This window comes from Scomber scombrus, chromosome 8 (assembly GCF_963691925.1).
Source record: "Scomber scombrus chromosome 8, fScoSco1.1, whole genome shotgun sequence".
Lineage (NCBI taxonomy): Eukaryota > Metazoa > Chordata > Actinopteri > Scombriformes > Scombridae > Scomber > Scomber scombrus.
Window position 1 is genome coordinate 13,146,159 of NC_084977.1, and position 22,324 is coordinate 13,168,482.

The 22,324-nt window shown below is 42.1% G+C and overlaps 1 protein-coding gene across 1 annotated transcript in view; it reads right to left on the reverse strand.

Annotated features, from left to right (window-relative positions):
* The window catches only part of LOC133984789 (zinc finger protein GLIS1), a 72,628-nt gene that overhangs the window by 30,559 nt on the left and 19,745 nt on the right, over window positions 1–22,324 (reverse strand). The window contains exons 3-4 of the mRNA XM_062424263.1: window positions 13,213–13,405; window positions 10,346–11,915 (exon numbers count right to left, since the gene is read on the reverse strand). Of these exons, the coding sequence (XP_062280247.1) occupies window positions 10,346–11,915; window positions 13,213–13,405 (1,763 nt within the window). The remainder of the gene's footprint in view (window positions 1–10,345; window positions 11,916–13,212; window positions 13,406–22,324) is intronic.

Consider the following 22,324-nt stretch of genomic DNA (forward strand, 5'->3'; position numbering starts at 1 on the left):
TTATCTTCTGGTTGAACTTTAAATCATGCATGACGTAATCTAAATTTCTTGGCTTTATTACTTTAAAAATGAAATTGGCATACTGGTAATTGTGATGTTTTGCCTCCGACAGGGATGCAGCGCGATCCAAGTGACAGCTGCTACATGACACACAACGTGAAAGATTGCTGTTATGGGAAGCTGGAGGTACAGAACAAAACAAAAAAGGATATGATCCGACTTAAAGGCTTCTTATTCTACTGTAATTCTGCCCGAATAACTAAACCAATCTGGTTCTAAACCCTGCATAAACCTTTTTACATCAATGTTAAACTAATTCCAAAGCTGAACAGACTGAATGTGAAACAGATGTTTAGAAGTGAACAGAAAGCGAGAGGGCTTCTTTCTGGAGACAGTTAGAGATCATTGGGGTGTAAAACTCTATGGGGGAGAGGTAAATCCCGGCTTAAATATCAGAGTCTCTTATTGCCAATTCTGCTGGGTCACACAATCATAAAATAGAGTAATAAGAAATTGGATCATTCTGTGTATCGTGTCCTTATATGTCCCACTGAAAAGCTTTTTGGTCCTGTTTTTCTTTCTCTAATTTCACCCCCCCACCCCCCACCATCATCATCATGATCATAAGTCATTACAGTAGATGTGGTTTTGGTAGAACCTCACTGTTTTGATATATGTGCCATTCAACACCACAATCCACGACTCAATATTCTAGTTGGATCTTTCCATCTGGATCTCTCTTCACTGTCTCACTTTCTGGTGGGCATTTTGAGAAACACACTGAAGGCCTTGACAGTGTCTCAGACACAGTCTCAGCTTGGAAAGCTTGGTTGACCTGCAACAAACACTTGAGTTGTGTGTGTGTGTGCAACGGCCTTGCTAATGTTTCAAAAATGCTCGAGTCCACATTCAGTGCATACCAAATCACTTGTCATGCATACTTCTGGGCAAAGATGCCTTTTTTTGGGATGACATCAATGGGGCTGAATTGCCTGTCAGGCTCTGTTTCTTTTAGCCTTCACTTCTTCCCTCAATCTTTCAAATTAAACCTGGCACACTAACCACAGAGCACCGCAGTGCATAATTCAAACTTGACACTCTTAACGTAAAGACTTCTTTCTCTACATAATTTATCCATACTTCTCTTGGTGTTTATTTTGCACGGTAGCAACTCAGTTTCTCCTATATATCCACTGCAGGTCCAGCCTAGTCTGCTCAGGTGCTGTGTGGGTCTGGCTGGGTGGAGGGATACTGTCATCCTGAGTTTGTGGTGTGGCTCTGAGGCACAAGTGGTCCCGGTGTGTATAAATGTCCTTCTTGTTTGCTTGTTTGGTGGGTGATGTGATGGCAGACGGGGGTAGATGTTGCTCTGGACTCGGATCTACGCAGTGCCTTCTGCCACACTGACAAGTCAGCAAAACACAAAAACAAACATCTGCACGCACTAAGAGATTCAACTGTGTTCAAAACACACACAGCACACACACTACCAACTGACCTGTTTGGTGGGTATGTTTGCAGAGTGGCCGCTGTGGCACAAATTGTGTCTGGGCACAAAACGAGGCCAGTGTTTGAATGTGAGGAGCAAGACAGGACGGTAACCTCAGAGGAAAAAAGGAGCTGTTATGCCGTTTTTTCCACGTAAAATGCCACAAATATACTTTGGCTATAATTATCTGTTTGACTGAAGCAAAGAAACAGTTAAGTACGCCTCCACAATGCACATGATCCATGACGGTATACAGCCAAAAAGCCTACCATTGACCACTGACAACCAAGGAAAATCTTCTAAAAAGTCTAAAAAGGCCCATGACTTTCTCTACCAGTCCTCTCTGCTCCATGAACCAGATTTGCATCCCCACAACAGTCCCCTGAACACACACCCCAGCTTCATCTCTCCAATGTATTAGTAAACTGATCTGGCTCAGTAGAGAGGTTAAACTGATTAAGGTTTTGGATGGGACACAATTATGACACAATCTTTGTGCAATGTATAACCAGCCGCAGCCCTGGGTCTTCAGGTTTCAGATACAAGACCGTGATTAAATGTTGAGGAAATGGGGATACTCAAAATATTGCATTCCAGACAAATGCAATTAGAGTGTATCACATGTAGTAAATCCTGCATGCTTTGATACCTGGTTATGAGGTTGAAAGCAAGGTAGCTGTAGCTGTTTGACCTTTTCGTAGCTTGAGTTCTGTCTAGAAGTGCACAATATTTTCTATAAGCAACAATCATTCAAATACATCTACTATAGTCAGTTTACATGTCCTCATCCGAGCCATGGATAAAGAGTCCAAACATGGCAGTTTGCTGGCTGCTCACCCAGCGTATACGGCAAAAGTTTCTCCTGCTTCCTTTCACAAGTTCAAAGTGTCTTCCTTTGGCTCTGCATGGTACATATTTGTTGTAGCAAGCTGTAATATATTATTGTAATCAAGTTGCAGAACTTCTGCACCGGCAGCTCCACACCTGCAGTTGTAGACAAGGCAACGTGTGCCAACTTTTGGCAGCTATTATTACAAAAAACAAACTGACATACCTTAACAGTTTGTACCAACAGTAAATTATACAAGGTGTACACTGAGGTCAATCAAACTGCATCTTTGAAATAGCCACTGATAGTATCAACTCTGGAAAAAAACATTTCCTCCATTTCTGTTGAATGTAACAGTGTCCATCAACACCACATTCAAAACCCAAGTGACCTTAGTATTCATACTGAACTTTTAAATCAATGTTAAATTTTAAAATAAAATATATGAAAACAAAACATGAATATTTTGCATAATATTAACTGCCAATAAACAATATTTTATAGTGAATCGTCAATTCATTTTAGTGATATTACACTCCAAATTGTTGAATGCAAAGTAAGACTTTTTCTTAATTAATTTATTAGGGCCCGAGCGGTGACTGCAAGTCGCCTGGCAAAAGCCCTATTGAAATTGTAATGTTTATTATTATTAGGGCCCGAGCGGCGACTGCAAGTCGCCTGGCGAAAGCCCTATTGAAATTGTAATGTTTATTATTATTATTATTATTATTCTTCCGACATTTCGTGCCCCAATTTCGCCCCTTTCCCAAATGCGAAAATGCTTATACTTTTGCACGGACGTCCGGCCTCATCCGAAATTCGATATTTTTGGGTGGTCGCACATGGTCGACGCAGAATGGCGGAATAGCGCCCCCTACAAAATCCAAAAATGCCCATAGGGAATTTTGCTAACTTTGTCCTATGCTCACAAAATTCGGTACACATATGTATTATACCCACATATGCAAAAAAGCCTCTTGACCTCATGACCTCAACCCAACAGGAAGTCGGTCATTTTGGTTTTGATTTTTCCCGCCTAAAATTAACTCCTCCCACAGCGTTCGCCCGATCAAGTTCAAATTAGGTACGCAACATCTCCAGACCTAGCTGAGCTTAAGTTGTGCTCTGCGCATCCGTAGGTCAAAGGGCGTGTCTGCCAGGGCTCAACTAACTTTGGCGTGCTCGCCATGTACATACGAGTGGCTCTCACGCCCACATACTTCATCCAATCAGCTTCAAACTTGCTGGACATGATGATGGCTCCGCCCTGAACGTCCCGATATATTAACTTCCCACGTAACTCATAGCGCCCCCCGGTGGTAACAGGAAGTGAACTTAAATTCATGAAAAATACATAGTTGACCCCATCAACTTCATTCCACTTCTAAAACATGCAGAACCAGTTGGTGAAGCTTCATTATGAAGCTACGAGTAATGGCGTCCCTGTGGGGGCGTGGCTACCATCAATTCCTCGCCATGAAAATACGTTTGGCTTTTTGATGGCTTTATTGAACTCGTATCATCATGAAAATTGGTACACAGGTCCAGGGTGCCGACCTCAACGTCTCCATTCGCTCATAGGCGATCTCACTCGTGTCGCCCCCTAGTGGAAACAGGAAGTGCCATATTTTACATCATCATTGTGCGATTTCCACAAAACTTCACATGTGTAATCACTGTCCCACCCTGAACGCAACCGCTTGTGTTTTGTTACACTCTACTGCCCCATGGTGGATGAACCATCAACCTCTCATAACTCCTTCATGCTTTGTCCAATTCACTCCAAACTTCACATGACTGATGAGTGGGCGCCCTGAACACACCAGACCACACCAGACCATATGTGTAACTACCTGTGACTGCCCCCTACTGGATGAACGAAACATTGCATTTTTGGCCTCCTTCCAGGTTTTTTCTCACTTTCTGCTTCACGCCACAGCCCCGCCATGCCTCAGGCCCCGCGGTGGAAATGGTGAGCGAGGGCCCGCCATCGCCGCTTGCGGCTTTAATTCATTTTATAACTTTAAAAATAAAAATAAAAACTGGGCTTTACTGAAGCTTTTTCAGCCACTTGTTGATCTGTTTATTAACTGGAGAGAGAAACACTGAAAAATATAATACAATAATTGTATTTAATTTCTGCTCGTTTTAATAACACTGTATTTCAAAAATATTTTAATTATTTAAAAAAAAAATCATATTTAGTTTGAATATTATTTTTAATTGGCAAATCAGAATAAAAGCAAAACAACCTCAATAACAACAATGAGCAGATTGTGGACTATGTTTAAAAACTAAATAGTTAATGGTCAACAAATAGCTAAGAAATTAAATATATGTTATGTCAATGACACATTACATGAGTTGTTTCAGTGTCTGAACAACAAGGTGACATGAGTTGAACAGTCCGATCTGTTGTGATTGTGTATGTGCAGTAAGTATTTAGTGTATCAAAGCAGTCCTAAATCCAGATCTTAATGATAAATAGTGAGAGACAGGAGGAGAGAATGTGAGAGGGGAGTGGGGGAGGTGTTGGAAGGATGGAGAGTACTGGACTACATTACAGCAAAAGATTGACTGGAAAGCTTTTTTAGCCTGACAAGAAGTTGGCCTGCCTCACTCAACAAGGAAAACAAGCAAGATCCATCTCAGGACTTTCATTCGCATGCCAAAACATCAGTCACAGAGCCCCCTCCGCCAGCAGTTTCATCATACGAATATAACATATGGACAGTGTTGTGTTACTATTAGCATGACGACCGGACTGCCAAGCGGTGCACAGCAAACCTGATGGGAAGACAGAGGGTAACCACAGGATTATGGGTTTGGAGAAAGAAATTACACTATTTAGCTACCTGATGAACTCATTTTCCCAGGGAATGACTGACAAAGTTAATTCTGAAAAGGAATTAATGGGGAGGAGAGGTACCAGACCTTCAGATGACTATGAGTTGAACTCCACCAGGTCCTTATGTGGGCCTGATGAAGTCTTCGCATTTGTGTCAACTTAACAGACTTTAGGAGCTCGGTTTCCTGAGCATGTAGATGACCTCTCTTTTTCCTCTGTGTGTGTGTGTGTGTGTGTGTGTGTGTGTGTGTGTGTGTGTGTGTGTGTGTGTGTGTGTGTGTGTGTGTGTGTGTGTGTGTGTGTGTGTGTGTGTGTGTGTGTGTGTGTGTGTGTGTGTGTGTGTGTGTGTGTGTGTGTGTGTGTGTGCCTCAGTAACCAGCTGGCCTGATCCACAATATTTTGTGTTGGTTATTTCGTTTACATGAAAACATGATTTTGCACATCTGTACTGTAACTGATATTCTGGTGTTTTGATCAACAGAGTTTCTCTAAAGTTCTTCAACTTTTCATTGTCTTACCCCTTAAAAGACAAGATTTTGCAGAAAATATATTGATATACAACATGTGTGTGTAAGTGCATGTCTAAGCCTCTCTAAGTGCTCATTAGGATCATCTGTAAGAGAACCGAGCTCCATACATCTCCACTGCAGGTAGTTTTGGCCTCAGTGGTCCAGAAGCTGGAATCTGAGAGATTATAGTCTCTAAATTGTCCAGAAAGGCCAGAGTGTCAGAGGCTCATATGGGTATTAACACATTAATATCAACGTCATTCGCCACCCGCACCCAGTGCCCAGACAGCTCCAGTTTCAGGCGGCATTCAGAGGGTCATGTGTTGTGGCATGTGCTGAACCTCAGTTTTAATTAGCTAATGGCACTCCCTGTTTCATCTCCTGAGTCTGAGCTGATTGCTCACAAAAGACTCCATTTACCACTGAAAACACACGCCATCTTGGCACCGGCCCGCGCTCTATGTCTCAACGTCTGCTGCCGAGGGATTTCGCCACTCTCTTCCAAAAATCAGTCTAGTAAATCTAAATATATATGTTTGCTGGTTTCACACCAGTGAAAAAAAGAGGAAATTCCATGATCCATGCTTTTTTCCAGAAAGGCCTCATGATCCAACTTTCCTTCAACAAGTGGTTTGACTGAGTGTGTCAGCATGTGCGTGTGTGTGTGTGTTGTGGTGTTTGTCTGTGTGTGCACACACATGTGTATGTATTTGGATGGAGCCCCATTAAGCAGCTAATGCTGGCTGTGTTTAATCATTGTGAAATGGGCGGGTTACTCTCTGTCTCGCCTTTGGTTTTAACACACGAGAAACACAAAAATATGTGAATCTACCCTTTTATGGAGGAATTTTCCTTTAAGCTATTTTAAAATAATTTGTCAATTATATCATATAATGATATGAGCTCTGGGAGAAAAAAAATTGTAACTTCAATCAAATCATGAAAAAAGTATTATAGAAAATTAGCGTGAGCATTCTTGCATGGTGCAAAAATGTTTACCTTTTACTTACTTACTAATGAGACATAAATCACCATTAGGATAGTCTTTCTTTACTTACATAAAACTTAACAAGCATGACTTTGAATATTTTTTAGCCAGGTGCAAAAATAAAGTTTTAAATGATCCTTAAAACTGTATCCACGCCAAAACTGTCTCTGTAAAACATTACCATCACCATTTACAGTCCTTCATCCATCCACTGCTTTTGTTCGAATTTTTTAAAAATACAGCAGTGATTTTTTAAATTAATACTTTTTTTTGTCATCATAGCATTTCATGCTGTATATCTTTCTCATGTTATATAATCTATGAAGTGATGACAACATTTTTTTATGACATACATAAATGACCTGAATAGGTGTATTACTCAGTGATAAATCATAATAATCAATATGACAAAGATAATGATAATATTTACAGTACGTGTTTAAATTATATAGTATGTTATAGTAATACTGAATTCATAGAAAAAACATATTTGTTCATATTTGAAACTGTGCCCGCAGGGTTCTTTCTAACAAAATTCCCCACCTTCTCTTTTCACTCTGAATCCTTCACCCCACAACATCATCATAACCCTGTCTAATAACATTTAAACCATACTATCGTTTTAAAGATCTTATTTTATGGGTTGATTTTACTCCCACATCTGACCAAAACAACTATGCCAAACAAACCAAATAAAGTGCACAGCGTGCTATGTGAACGCTCTGTCCTTTTCCACAGAGAAGACTCTGTGGTTTATAGGGATATTTTCTGACCCTCGTAGCTCACAGTCCTGCCTTCAGACACTTCGAATCCATAGGGCTGGCTTCTGAGAAAGCAGAACAATATCCAAGTCTGGGACCATGTCAGGTCTACTCTTGCTGGATATATTTTTAATATTTATGCAGACACAAGAAAAAAAAAGTAATAAACTAAAAAAACAAGTGAATTAGGCATGAAACACAACAGGATATTGCAGAGAGATTATGTTGTTTCCTTTTCGCCCGCATGTCCCTCAGCACATGCCTGCCCTACAGCCCAGGGCTGGCTTTAATTGGGGGCGAAGGAACCAAACATGTTTTCTAAAAGGTAGCAGAACTTTTAAGAGCCACAAATTCAGCCTTTTACATATGGAAGAAACTGACTTTTTTTTGTTGTTGTTAAAGGTGGAATATCTTAAAATATTAGCCAGGTACAGACGGTGACAGGCCCACGCAGGGGTCGGGGTATGAATTGTGCGTTGTGATAATGACTTTTTCCTGCCAAGACACAGCATGAAGTAAATGCTGTGCAGCTGTAAGAGGAAAGAGAGATACAATATATATATGTTTAGACAGAGCGAAGGAGAGGGAGAAAGAGGAGAGAGGAGTGTTGTGTTTGGATGTGAGGAGAGCTCTGCTTCATGAGCGCCTGCTGGAATCTGCTGCTGGAAAGATAATAAAGGGATTAGTCCTGGGTTTTTTTAGAGCATTTGGTCCTAAAAAAGAATGTCTCATCTGTTTCCTCTATGTGAATTGCTCGAATTCTTGAATGCCTTTGTCTATTGCATGAGCACAACAAACACAAGAGGTATCAGTGCTAGTGGCCAAAAAGCACAGAAGCTCAGACAACAAAAATAAGGACTTGGAATGGAAACGACTGAAACACACGAGCATGCACACGCTTTCAAACACACACAGAGACACTAGGTTTCCTATAAGTGCATACTACCTACTTAAATCCGTACAGACTATATACAAACACAAACACTGTCACAAATACACACAGAGAACATGTTTATTTTCTCTGGCCCTCCAAGTTTATCTGCTGAATTCCCAGATCAACATACATTCAATCCCTGCTGATTAGACGTGTTGATTCAAGCTTTTAAAACATTTCACATTTCTGTTTATCTTCTGTCGGAAAAAAAGGAGTGTTACAACCCAACGTACTGTACACAGAATCAATACTTCCTATTGTGAGAGTTGGTGGAAACTATATCCCTATTTTTGCATTTCTGCATGGCTGTGAATATGTGTGTTCGTGTGTATGTTTGAAAGAAGGGTGATCAGGAGGTTAGGGTGTGTAGCAGAGTTTCACAGCACCTCATGTCCGTAGACAGAGTCCAGCGGCTCGTATACACTGAGCCGAATTGTTCTGGCGCTCACATATGGTAAACATCTCTGAAAACACACATAAACACACACACCTACAGCCGCACATTCATCTATAGCATATGTACAGAGACATAACCAGCCCTGATGTGTGTCACCCAAATGTAATGAATGTATCCATGTAAGGCTCCAACCAGCAGCAGCAACAACAACAAAAAGACAAATAGCCTTTAATACAATAAACACCTAAAGCAGAATTAACAGTTGGGGCACATACATCCCTGCAAAAAACTTCCAAATTTCCAGTTCATGACTGAGCAAAAGGGGGAAGAAACATTAACATCCCGGAGTGACGCAAAGCAGTGAGCGCAGCAGCAACAGTTGAGTTTGTGTCTTTATGGCTTCACTCAGCATTCAAGTCAAATGTGCACTAACAAATATCAGAATCGGTCAGAATCAACAAGAACGACTTATTCAACTTTTGTATTCTCTCACTTCAGCTAATTTTACAAGCCACTATTATACAAGTTATTTACAAAATAAACGTTCTTTTAAGGAAAAAAGACCTTGAGATAAAACAGGTGCTGTAGCACTACTGCAGACTCAGTTCTTCAATAATTAGGATTTGGATGGGTTCCTGAACTTGAAGAGGACCACTTCTGACAGGGGGCTTTGGGTGAAGCCGTGAATTGAGCAAGACTAGCAAATATTACCGACCATCCCTTCGTGGCTCCCTTCTCCAGACTACTACATTTCTCCTCATGTTTGGCTTGGATATGAAGCCAATTCACTTAATACTTGTGGGACAGCTAAACATTTAAAGCTCCCATTTAAAGGGATCAAGTGTAGGCATTGTTTGGTTATGTTAACCATATGTGTTGGCTTTTCATGATCTGAATCCCTTCTCGAAAAACAGAGTGCTCGTGAAAATAAACATGGCTTCGCCCTACACAAATTGTGGACTAATTGTGTATTTGGACTAAATCACTCTTAAGGTTGGAGGGCTTTTTCCATTTTCTAAAGGGCGCGGGGGAGTGACAGCTTGACATTGATTAGTGTGTTGACTTGTGGAATTGGAGCCTTACCTGTAAAGAATACAACCACAAATCTATTTATACTGATGAGGTAGTGCTACTCTTACAGCAGCTCACATCTTCAGTGGGAAGAAAAAAAATCCTCCTTTTTACATGCTCCACTAAAAATACAGAAATTACAATCATAACCGTTTCTCAACCAAAACAAAATAAAAAAGTTTCTGTTGAAAAGTAATCAGCAGTGAAGCAAGTCCAGTCTTGTTTTTGGACACGATGGACATGTATCTGAGGAGGAAAAATCATCTTGAGGGACTGTGTAACTTTATGAAATATGTGCTTGCGTTTAATTCAAACAAAAAAAAACAGATGGTTGCAATTATGCGGCAAGCTAGACCTATATTTAAACTATTAAATATAACCTTTTTTTTAAAGAACAAAAAATAATTTATGAAATAAATGAGACAGCTTACTATGGGGGGACTGTCAACAAACCTGGCATGGGTTTCTTAGACCTGGTCAGTATTGGGTGGATTATTTTACAGATTTATAATGACTCACCATACACTTGTTAGGTTTTTCTCCGGAGTGGACCCTCATGTGAATGAGCAGCTTGTAGCGGGCGTTGAAGGGCTTGTAGCGGCGAATGCAGCCAGCCCAGAAACAGGTGAAGTCCTCACCTTTGCGCTGGTCGATGTGGACCTTCTCAATGTGCCTCACAAGCTCCTCCTGCTGCTCGTATGCAGCACTGCAGTCAATCCAGCGACACACCTGCTTATCAGCCAGTGCTCCCCCTCCTCCTCCTCCTCCTCCTCCTCCTCCTCCTACTCCTACTCCGACTTCTTCTCGCTCTGGGGCTGTGTGGGACCCAGGAGGGCCTCCAGAGGACGGTTTGAGTCCCAGGGAAGAGGCTGGTGCTGTTTGCTGGCTCTGGTGATGCAGCAGGCCCCCAGAACTGGGCCCCACATATTGATGCAGGTGGTAGGGTGGAGGCATGGTAGGTCGAGGAGGGTGGTGGGGGTGACGAAGGTGTCCATTGCGACCACTTAAGTGATGGTGATGATGATAGTGGTGCTGAAAGAGTTCGTCTTCACTAGGAGAGAAGTCATCAAGGGGCTCCTGCTTGAGGGCAGCCCCTGATCTTTGGCCCCCATCCAAGAGAGCCCCAGTGCCAGGCCCTGAATGTAGCGTCCCAGACATCAGGACCCCACTCATCAGTAGCCCCAACCCATCCGAGCCTCCTCCTCCCACCACATCTCCCCCGGCTGCTCCACCAGCCCTGCGCCCCTGCTGCATGGAGCCCTGCTCCTCACACAGCCCCTGGCCCTGCTCTGGCTCCACTGATGACACTGAGGAGGATGATGAGGAGGAGGAAAGGGACAGCAGGCAGGTGGCAGGTGAGGATAGCTGACAGCTCTCGTGTAGTGTGGCCTGCTGGGGGCTGCCGTGAGGTGGGGGCTTGTGGGGAGCTTCCCGTGAGCAGGAGTTAGAGGGTGGGGATGTAGAGGAGGAGGAGGAAGAGGAGGAGAAGCCGGCGCTGCTAGTGTGGCTGGGCGAGAGGTTAGTGCGGAACCCGTTGACGCAGGTAACCATCGACATCTGGGAGGAGGAGCAGATGATGGCAGTGATATTAATCTCCTCGGATGCAGCGCTGGAAGTTGACGGGGACCCAGTGACAGCAACGCTGCTGGTGCCAGCAGCGCTGGTGGACTGCGAGACCAGGGACAGGCAACGTCTCTTCAGACTGCTAGTGCTGAGCAGCCGTGCTGAATGACGGGAGCTCGTTGGGGACAAAGCCAGCGGGGAGGAGCCATCTTCATTATTAAACGATTGCGCTACATCCCCTGACACAGCATTACCTACGCCGCTCACTGAGCATACGCCACTACCGCTGTTGTGTGTGGCTCCAACCATCTCGTTTCTCGGCAATCCCAAAACTATACCAGCCCTAGAGTTCTGAAACCCAGCCTGAGATGTGCTATGGACCCCTGGCCCCATGCTGGAAATCTTGTAACCCATTGAGTTTTCTTGTTTGATTGGGTAAGGTAGAGAGGATCGAGCCCTGTTAGTAATGCCGCAGCTCAGGCCGGGTGAGGCCCCCGTCAGGGTCCTCTGGAAGGCAGACGAGGATCTGTGAGGAAGAAGAAAAAAAACACACAGAGAAGAATATGAGCGCTATTAGCTCAGTGCCTGTTGACAGACACAGGCTGGTTCATCCCACTAGCAGTGCTGTCAAAATTTAGCCTCCTGCTCCCACTCCTCCTCCAATCCTTCTCTCAGGTTTACGGAAAAAAATCATGTCATCCTAAATGAATACCAGTAACCTAAAATTATTTTCTTCTTACTCATTGTAAGTCATGTTCGGGATTCAGTGACATAAGGTGTTGCTGGACAGCAGGTAGTATCTGCGGCTGATGATCCAAAATGTTTTTATGAATAAATGAAACAGGATCTTCTGGTAGTGAGAGGATATGAATGGGCATTTATGACTAAGAATAGAGTGAGGGGGAGGGAAGGATGGCTACTGAGACTGAGAGGCCACTGGCTAGTGTGACCATCTGACAGGCTTTGATAACACAAAGGGGTTAAACCCAACCCAACATTGGGGATAAATAGGGAGTCACCTGTTTTGGTGGCATAATTGCAGCCTATGAAGGGTCACCGTTTACAATACTGTGTATTATGGTGGGAATCTTTGCCCTGCTGAATGGGGAACCCAGGTCAGATTTCTCCATGCGTTGCTGTGATCTTCCACATAATCATTCCTGTCAGTTGGCTCATTATGGATTTTGTCCAAAGCCCCTGAGTGATGTGAGAAGAGCTCTCTTTACTCCGGGCTGTCTCATGAAGGAATCGTCTTTGTCCTTTTCCCCCCGAGCACGCTGGGGGAAAAACAGAGCCGACGCTAGCTAGGATTGGAGAAAGCCACTGGCAGAGTTTGTCATCGTTGTTGTTAATAAAGACTTGACCCCCCCACCCCCACCCCCCTTCCTTTCTATTCAGAAGCACCATTTCCTGTTTGGCTGTAGTGAAAATATTGAGAGACAATATGAGAGAAGTCAATGGCTTTCCAGAAGCGCTTTCGGTCAGATGACTGAATATGGAGGGATAGAAAAGAGGAGGGAAAAGAAGTTCATTGGAAATTCTTTCCAACTTGACCAACAGTAGTCAAAGATTGCACAACAGAAGAAGCACATTAGTGTAACATAAATGTTGTACTTTGGACCCTCTCAGTGAGTTTTATGAGACGAGGTAAATCTTTCCAGCTACATATGTGTGCATCTGAATCACAATAGCAAAGATAATGAAAAACACATTGTACCTGCATATTGTTAGTAACACTACACCCAACAGGAAACATTCAAAACTAGAACAGGAACAATATTAGGAATAATTATTAGAAAACAACAGCGATAGTGACAGTTTACCTGGTGACTTGGTGAGGGCCGTCTTGCAGGAGGAGGTCGGGTGTAGGTCTGTCGCAGTGGAGGCTCTGGGGGTAAAGCCCCCCTGAATGACCCCCCACTGGCAGCGGCAGGCTCTGCCCACATCGCATCAGGGTGCCCTCAGCATCACCCAGCTCAGTGTCTACATCCTTCTCTGAGCAATAGGCACTATTTACTGAAAGAAGAGAAGGAGAAATGTCACTAGACTGGTTCTACAAATGATCTGTGTGTAGTTGATACACAATTTCAATTGAAAACAGCTTTTCTTCACATAAGATATGACCAGTACATCCTTGATATGTGTATCAAATGACCCTGGCTAAGCAGACTGAATGTATGATCTATTAACTGCCCTGGAAGGATAATCAGTTTACAATGGGATCCAGGCCATTGGTGACATTGTGAAGTTTTATTAGATTATGAATATTCTCTTGAGAAATAATCGTTGGCTGCCACAACTGTAGTATCTAGTGATGTATGGAGAGCTTTTTGGCAAAGTTCAACTGGTGACAGTAAGAATAGCGCTGAAGAGATTTATTATCAAATATTATTGCTGGAGTAATTGAGGAATTGTATTCCAAATGCCGATGCGTCCAATTTGGAAAAATAAACTAACTGAAATGAATGTGTCCGGAAGAGGCAGCCAGTAGAAGTGTAACCATTGCATGAGTCATGAATTTAAATTACATACAGTGTTTTTAATTTTACCATCAGTTTTAATTTCATGTAATCATTTTTTTTTAATGTAAATAGTGACTTCATTGTTTTATTTCATTAATTTATGTATTTATTAGGTAAATCGTTCATTGTAGAAGAAAACTCAATTAAAGTGCAGTGTGAGTCATTTAAAGTGTGATTTTCATCCATGGTATAAAATTCAGAAAACAGAAATAATTGTAGTGGAAGAATCATTAATAACAGATTTATGTTTCATAGTTAATAACATCTACAAATAATCTATTTAGTGAGGAAAATGCATGCAGTTTAGTATTCGTTGCTGAATAAACATTAATTTTTTTTATTAGTATTTACTTTTTTCAGCTGCAGCACATTTTAATCCCTAGGTACTGGCCTCAGGTGTTCAAACCTGAGCATTTGATCAGGATGACAAGCTTCATGAGTGTGACCGAAAATATAGCCTAATGAAAATAGGACAAAGAGAAATTAAAGTGGAAACGGAGGGGGGTGTATGAGGAAATATTTGCTGAGGGAAAGCCGATATCTCCACACACTCATGTGTAGGCGGCCACGCGTCCCCTGTTCCAACTTTCCTAACTCAATTTCTCAAATTCAATTTTCTCCTAACGATGTTATTGACAATGTTATCACACACTATGAGCTATTATTAATAAAGTCACCCAAACACACTGTATGTGAGAGAGAACATTAAAAAAGGAGAACAGAAAGAATACAAGATGAAGAAAATGAATTAGATGTGAACATAGTAAAATATTTACCAGAATCAGAAATGAAAAAAACTAAACAACCCAACAACAAAAGATGTTACAGCATGAATAACAGATGGAGAGGGAGAGTAAACAGTAGAGGACAGAAAGAGAGGAAGTGTTTGGAATATGGGAAAAAGGTTACAGGAATGAACAAAAGACAAGAGAAAACAAGAGGACTCTGTGAGCCATGTTATCCTCAGTTTAAGAAACATCTATTCACATATCCCTCCTAAAGTTGATGTAGCTTCAGTCTCTTTTGTCTTGTTCGTGGGTCACAGCAGAAACACAAAGAAGTAGAGAAAAGGCAAAGCAAGCAATGCAAACAGTCCGGTATCGCCGGGGGACCGGAGGAATAATGCTGGTTTCACTCAAAGCCGTTAACAGAAGGCAAGATGTCTTTCAGCTCTGGTCTGTTTTCAAGCAATACAAATCATTCTGTTTATCAAATTCTGGATTGTTCTTTCCTTTTTGTTTTACTCCTTTTCTTTTTTTCACTGCTTGTTGGCTGGGCATCCCCACCAGTTAGCATACACTGTGTTTCTGTATGAAAGAATCAAGGCCCACTGATGTGAGGCCAAGTGTTTCCCTGCCTCGAGTCAGGAGTAATTCAATCAGGATGGCCAGAAGTGACATGACGGAGATGACCTACATCATCAGAGATTTCTTAATTAGGCCTTAATTGTCCATATGGATGCATGCAAAAACACAAACAACCAAATAAAAACAGTGTCATCATAAAGCAGTGGATGGACTGGCACTAAGTCAAAAAGGCCTTGACTGAACGCACATGCTCTTTCTCTCATATCAAAGTCACCACCACATAAAACACAGACACACAACACGCAGCCCGGTAAATGTAACTCCAATTATGAGACAATGCTCTTTCTACTCTTGTTACTCTGTTCCAAATTACAGAATGGATGTTTGCCAGGAAAAGTCCACCATGTAAATGAGTCAACACAGAGACAAGACAGAGATGTTCCCAGAGCACTTATTACCTGTCTGCAAGTTGTTGTACTAAAACAGAATGATAATACAACCATTGTTCCCAACACACTTCTGGGGGGAAAAATCACTTGGATGAATCTCCACTGCTTAAACTCATTGGACAGGGATTACACTGAGCCTGCTTTTACATGTCTTTTGCAAAACTCTACACCTCGTATTAGGGCTCGATATCAAATCTCATTTTTTTAACTTCTGAATTGTATCCCTTGCATTAAATCCCGCTTTAAATCTGAATTATACAGGTTTTATTTGTGGTACAGTTACCTTAATAGCAGCAAATTAGCTACCTAGCCTGCAAATAGATGTAAGAAGTGTGCTTTCCACCTGTGAGTGTTTGTTTGGAGGCTCAATCAACAAGCTAAGCTGCAGGACAAGGCAAGTCCATATTTTTTTCTTACACAAGCGGGAGACTTTAGCAGAAAAGCTAATGGGTTCTGTCAGTCAGGCTGTTGTGTAGCAGGCTGCTGTCTGGCAGTTAGTCAGTGTAACCGTCCGCCAGTGGGGTGGTTGACCACTAACATTACTGCTTCATGCAAATAGGATTTATGGTCTTCTTTTGTGGAACTAAAAAAACATGTTTATGCTTACAAATCCACATTTATTTTTAGGGTATTGTTTAAAGTCAGGTATAGTCATTGACACTATTATAAAAAACTTCCATGCCTGTCCAGTATCAAATATAATTACTGAGACATACCAAATATATTCTCATAGTGGAAATGGTAAAATATGAGATGAGACAAAAATGCACTTTGAGGATTAACTTTGGGAACTAACCGGAAATGTCTCAACAATAGACCACTGCACTTATACTTAAACATAGCCTGTCAGTCTAATCACAAACCAGGAGAAGAATAGGTTGATTCACAAAAAAATTACAAGTTGGTGCCAAGTATGTAGCAAGGCAGAGAGGCAACATTATAGGATTTCTGGATACATTTTAGCTGTTTGGCGACACCACCAATGCGAAACAATTTACAGTGACTTTAAAGTCCCATTTGTTCGTAAGAAGTTTCTTTTTTGTTATGTTCTTTCATGGGAAGTTTCAAATCTGAACTTTTTACATCCAGCGTCTGACATTCACGTCTTTTTAATTGCATCTAGGTTTGTGACGATTTGTGGCAGAAGGGAGACCTTTTTGTGTGCCTTTGATTTGCTTATTTCCAATACAAACAAGTAGTAGTACTTCCAGAAAGTCCCTTTCGCCTGAACTCCTATGTCCAACATTTGTGATGAGAGTTGCATCATGTTGCGAAACTTGATTGGATTAAGTGTCTCCATCCAGCAGACACCTTCTCCATTAAAGTCAGAGTGTTGGATGAGTGCTAAAGGTCCTGATACCACTGCTGCAATAAGTAAGTGCTCCAATGATTTAAAGCTTTGCTACCTTAAAAGAATCAGTCATGCTCTGTTTGGGGAAAAGGGCTCCTCAGCATATGGTGGCTTGGATGGGACCCGACAGTAAATTCAGTTTATATTGAATGTGCCATGGTAATTCAGTGTTGAACATTTCTTTGTGTGTTGTGGGCATAGTTTGATCAGGGGGTGGAAGCCAAAGAGCGCTTTGGTGACTGAGGGAAAATGTAAGACATCAAGAAACGGCCACAAGGGAGGAGAGCGTGTGCTGTGTATGTGTGTGTGTGTGTGTGTGTGTGTGTGTGTGTGTGTGTGTGTGCATGTGTGTGTGTGTGTGTGTGTGTGCGTGCGTGTGCATGCATGTCTTTCTGTGTTTGAGAGAACCAATTTACCTTGGAAACCAGCGTTGTGAGGACATTTTAGCCAGTCCTCACAACTTTAACTTTACCTTTAAACTCAGTTTAGTATAAGGGTTGAGTTTAGGCATTTAGTTGTGATGGTTAAAGTTAGGGTAAGGGGCTAGGGAAATTATGTCAATGAGTGTCCCTATATGGATATAAAGACAAACATGTGTGTGTGTGTGTGTGTGTGTGTGTGTGTGTGTGTGTGTGTGTGTGTGTGTGTGTGTGTGTGTGTGTGTGTGTGTGTGTGCGTGCGTGCGTGCGTGCGTGCGTGGGTGTGTGTGTGCGTGGGTGGGTGTGAAAATAAATGAGTGAGAAAAAGAAAGAGAGAGAGATGACCATTCTTCTTATGTTAAGCAGAGTTTATAGGTGGTCTGTTGGGTAAGGCAGCTGTGTATTCATCATACTTTACATTCCTTTGGCTTGAATTTGAAATCTTCTCATGTTATGTTCTGAGGAAAACATGTTTGTGTAATCCATTGATATAATTAACAAACACAAATTACAATCTGTAGGTACGGTAATAAGAAAAATAAATCTAGGCATTTACTTAATCCCTGCAAATTATGATTAGAAATTGAGTTCAGTGTTGTGTGTAGATTGAATGAGCACCTTCGAACAAGCTGGGTGGGAAGCTGCTCTGATATGCACAGTTGCAAGCATTCAGGCTCAATTAGCACTAGCAGTGACGCTGTAAGGGCGTGAGATCACGGACGCCAGGGCACAGAGAGGGATGGAGAGAGAAAAAAGGAAGGACATTGCCAGAAGCACCGGGGGCAAGTGTTGTGTTCAGTACAGAGACCATGTACAGATGTGCTGGCTCATCCTCGCAAACAGCCACTGATGTCAGCACTGCCAACTATAGAGGCAGGCACATATAAGAACTCTATTGTTATCTGCCTCTTAAAACACCACCCCTCCATAAAAATCACCTTTGGCACATGGATGGCAAGAAACAGTGCCTGTTGATAACATGGTGTCTAATAATACTCTGTTATATTTAGTGATGTTCAGTTTTATAAATGTCATCACATGGTATCTCATGCTCACTCTGCCACCTCAACTGTATAATTAAAGTAGCATGTTCCTTTCAGTGATTATCACTACAGGATGATGGTAAACTGACACACAAGATGAGAAGGAAGGTTAAAGGAGCAGTGTGTCAGCTTTTACATTCCATTGCACAATAAACTAATGCTTCAAACAAGAGTGTAATTATAAAGGGATAAACGTGGTTACTCGAGAACTTGTCCTGGGACATGTATGATTATTTTTTGGCTGAAGTTTTGGAGGGAAACAAGGTTCTAATCACCCTGCAATACGCCTGCTCTGATGTCATCCATTTGTCACGCTTCCTTCTTGTCAAAATCCTTTGGGAACGCAGCGCACATAGCCGCAAAACTCTGATGCATCATGACCGTGACTGGAAAGTGCTTTCTAATCCTTTTCCCACTGATGAATGCAGCCACTGTGACCATAGAGGCTGAAAAATAAGACAATAGACAGGAACAATGAATGAACGCAGACTCGATAATTCTGATAATTAGGACACAACTCAGTCTTTAGTGGAAGGTTGCGGTCACTGTGACGGTGATTACATTGATTGTTAAACACGCTTCACATACTGGGTAAATTTCACATTGGGGATCACGGCCAGTTAGGGTGCGCTGTAATTGTACACCTATTCAGGCTGCCTCAGGGGCTGATGATCAGAGTCATGTTCAAGTTCAGCAGTGTTGTGCCTTGGCTAAAAAACTATCCCCTGACCTCAGTGACTAATAAATGACTAATAAAGCACAGCAGACACATGTCTCCAATCTAGTAGAACTTAACCCTTCTGAAACAACACGGCTATTATCCCAAGATACTCAGTTATGACTGCATTACCATACAAAGCATTCCAGTCGCTACAGTATTGAGAAGATCAAACCACATCATCACATAGTTGAAAGTCTCTGTTGCTGTCTCCCTCAATGAATCTCTCTCCTTCTCGCTCTCTCTGGTATCATTATTTCTCCACAGACAACACCAGTCCTCCATCTGATCAGCAGATGGTCAGGACAGCATTATTAAGTGTAATTGGTGGTAATCTGGGGCGATTTTTTATTTCGGTGACACTTCATTTTCTATAATTCTCGCCTCTCCCTTTTAAGTCACCTAAGCGTTGTGTTAAGTGCCAGACTGGGACTGTGCTTGTGCCAGCGTTTAATGTGTTCAAGTCTTCAGAGACATGCAGGCCTCAATGAAAAGCAGATGTGCAGATGGATAGATGGTTTAAGGAGAGGAAAGGGGAGCGATCAGAGGTGTGCTCTACTTAAAGCAGGAGGAGGCTGTTGGGGGTGGGTGGGTAGGGGGGTGTTGGAGAGGGAAATGGGATGTCAGGAGTGTGATGCAAACATCTGAACCCAAGGTACAACACGCTGCCAAAACCGCAAGACAGATGCCTCTGGAAATCCAATGTGACACCTCAACTGGCCCCACTTTGGCTCCATAAATCATAACATTCAGCACTTAAACATTTAATAATGATCATTTTATTTCTGTCTGCCCCCATACCCCCACCTGCCATGGTTCTCCCCTACTCCGTCTTCCCTTTCAACATGAGACAGGTCAACAGATACAAGTGTGCGACAGCAGGCCACAGGACTTTGTAGAGGGATGCTCTGGTTGTGCGTCCTGTCCAGTGCAGATGTTGTGTATTAGGCTCCAAAGCCTTTCCCGGCTTCTCTGAATCTCATAACTCATGTCTATATTTGTGTCTGCGGCATAGGCCCGGAACTTATTTGTTTGCTTAGTAATGGTTGTATGATTGAAAAACCTGGGGGCACAAGTAAATGAAAAATAACAATGTCTCGGGAGAAAGCTCCTCTTAAAGCAGGTGCAAGGGGGAAGAAGAAAAACTCTATTAAATTACTGTAGGAGCATAGAAATGTCAGTGTTTTCGTAGTGGGATTACAAGTACCAGCAGACATGAGAACTTTCATGAGGATAAAATCAATTTGTTCTGGCTGATTTTAGCCGCTCTCAGTCAGGTACCTTTGTTCCTCCCTGTTTTCTCATGGTCAGCTTGGTCACACAATAACCTCAGATTAGCTGCAAGAAAGTCGAACACGAAAGGATAAACATTAGAGTGAAGAGGAGGGACTTGTGCAGCTTCAGAAGCATCCAGCAAGCCTCGACTATTTCTGGTCACAGTGTGGAAATATCTTACTTTAGCTCCAAAACAGTTATAACATTAAAGAAATCATTACTATAACAACTGAGTTGCAGCTATGTCTTCCAAACAAACCTGTCTGTGAAATCGTCTGGTTGTTTATACTAAGTGGCAACACGGTTTCAAGTCACACTGATGAATGCAGTGGTCGGTGAATGATTAGCTCTCCTGCCTTTTAGAGAAGAGGGCACATGTTGTGGGAAGCAGGCGTCCTCATAATACTGAGCTCTTCAAATGGAGCAGTGCTAACCGCAGTCATGAACACAAACAAATAGTTGGCAGCCAGCGACCCTCCCACCCCAAACCTACCCACCCACCCCATCCCAGGCCCAGGCTTGGTGCCCACCGAAGACTCAATGACCAACCGCTTCACCGCACAGCTAGCAGAGGGGACGCTGTATGTAAAACCCAAAACACAGCAGATAATGTTGTAGTGTTGTAATGTGACTCCACGTACACACTTACACACACACCTCTCTCTCTCTGTCACACACACACATACATCTAAAAGAACTCTATCACACACATACAAAGGTGGATCCACTAAATGGCTTGTGGTCTTCCAAGATCACGTCCCACAGCTTCCTGCCAACCGTCACAGCCAATTATTTCCCTGCTGCTGTCCTCTCTGATTAACATAATTAAAACTTTACACTTGTGCATGTCACCACCTGGTGGTTGCACCTTGTCACTAGTGGTGCCTGTCTGGCCACTCTTTATGTGGACGGATCCATCAACATAAATCATGCAAGTATGGTTTGAGAAGAAAACCAGCAGATATGTGTTCAAACTCAGATCAGTCAGAAGTTAAAAGATGTGATTCTTTGGACTGCAAACATTTCACTCATATTCAGTGACAGTGCTTTTGATGCAGCAACTGATAACATTATCAGATGTATGTGTTAATTCAAAAGGTTTTAATAGCGCATCTGACTGACTTCAGTTTTCCTTTCTTCATTTTTCCATCTGGTAGATTGTTGCATACAGTTTGTCATTATTGTGTAAAATGTTTAATTTTACCTGTTTGTAAATACTTGAGAAACAAAATACCTCTATTCTCAGCTATGAAAGGTTAAGGTATTACAAATGACATTTTTTTTATACAAATAAATACATGTTTTGTTCTGTTTATTCTGTTAAACACCCAGTGTAAACAGATAAAATGACCTTATGTTCAGGAAGTGATGCGTTTATTTTTCTAACACAGTGAGACATTCAGAATCAACAGAAGAACAAAACATAAGCAGAGAAAGAATGGAGATCAGCGTACAAGCACTCAGAAACCTGTCCTCATAGTTTTCAAAGACACTGTTTGCAATCTGACCTCTGGCAAAGGCAGTAATAAAACCACAGCAATGATTGATTATCATAAAAATAAGCAGATATTCTATCTTCAAGTCAAACTCTTTTAGAACATTTGTTAATATAACAAAAATGTGCACAGTCAACAAACCACTTTAAAGTCACGAGCAGCCACAGCTCTATCCTGACAATCACTATCATAACAAGATTTTTGCCCTCAAATCTGTACACTGCCAGAATCAGACAAGGGATCACAAAGTTTTACAAGGAGTCCTCAGCCAAACCACATCCTATAATTGGGCAGAAAAGCCACACAATTGTAAAGGCTAAACAGTGCATAAACTAGAGTATCAGTCTGGTCCATG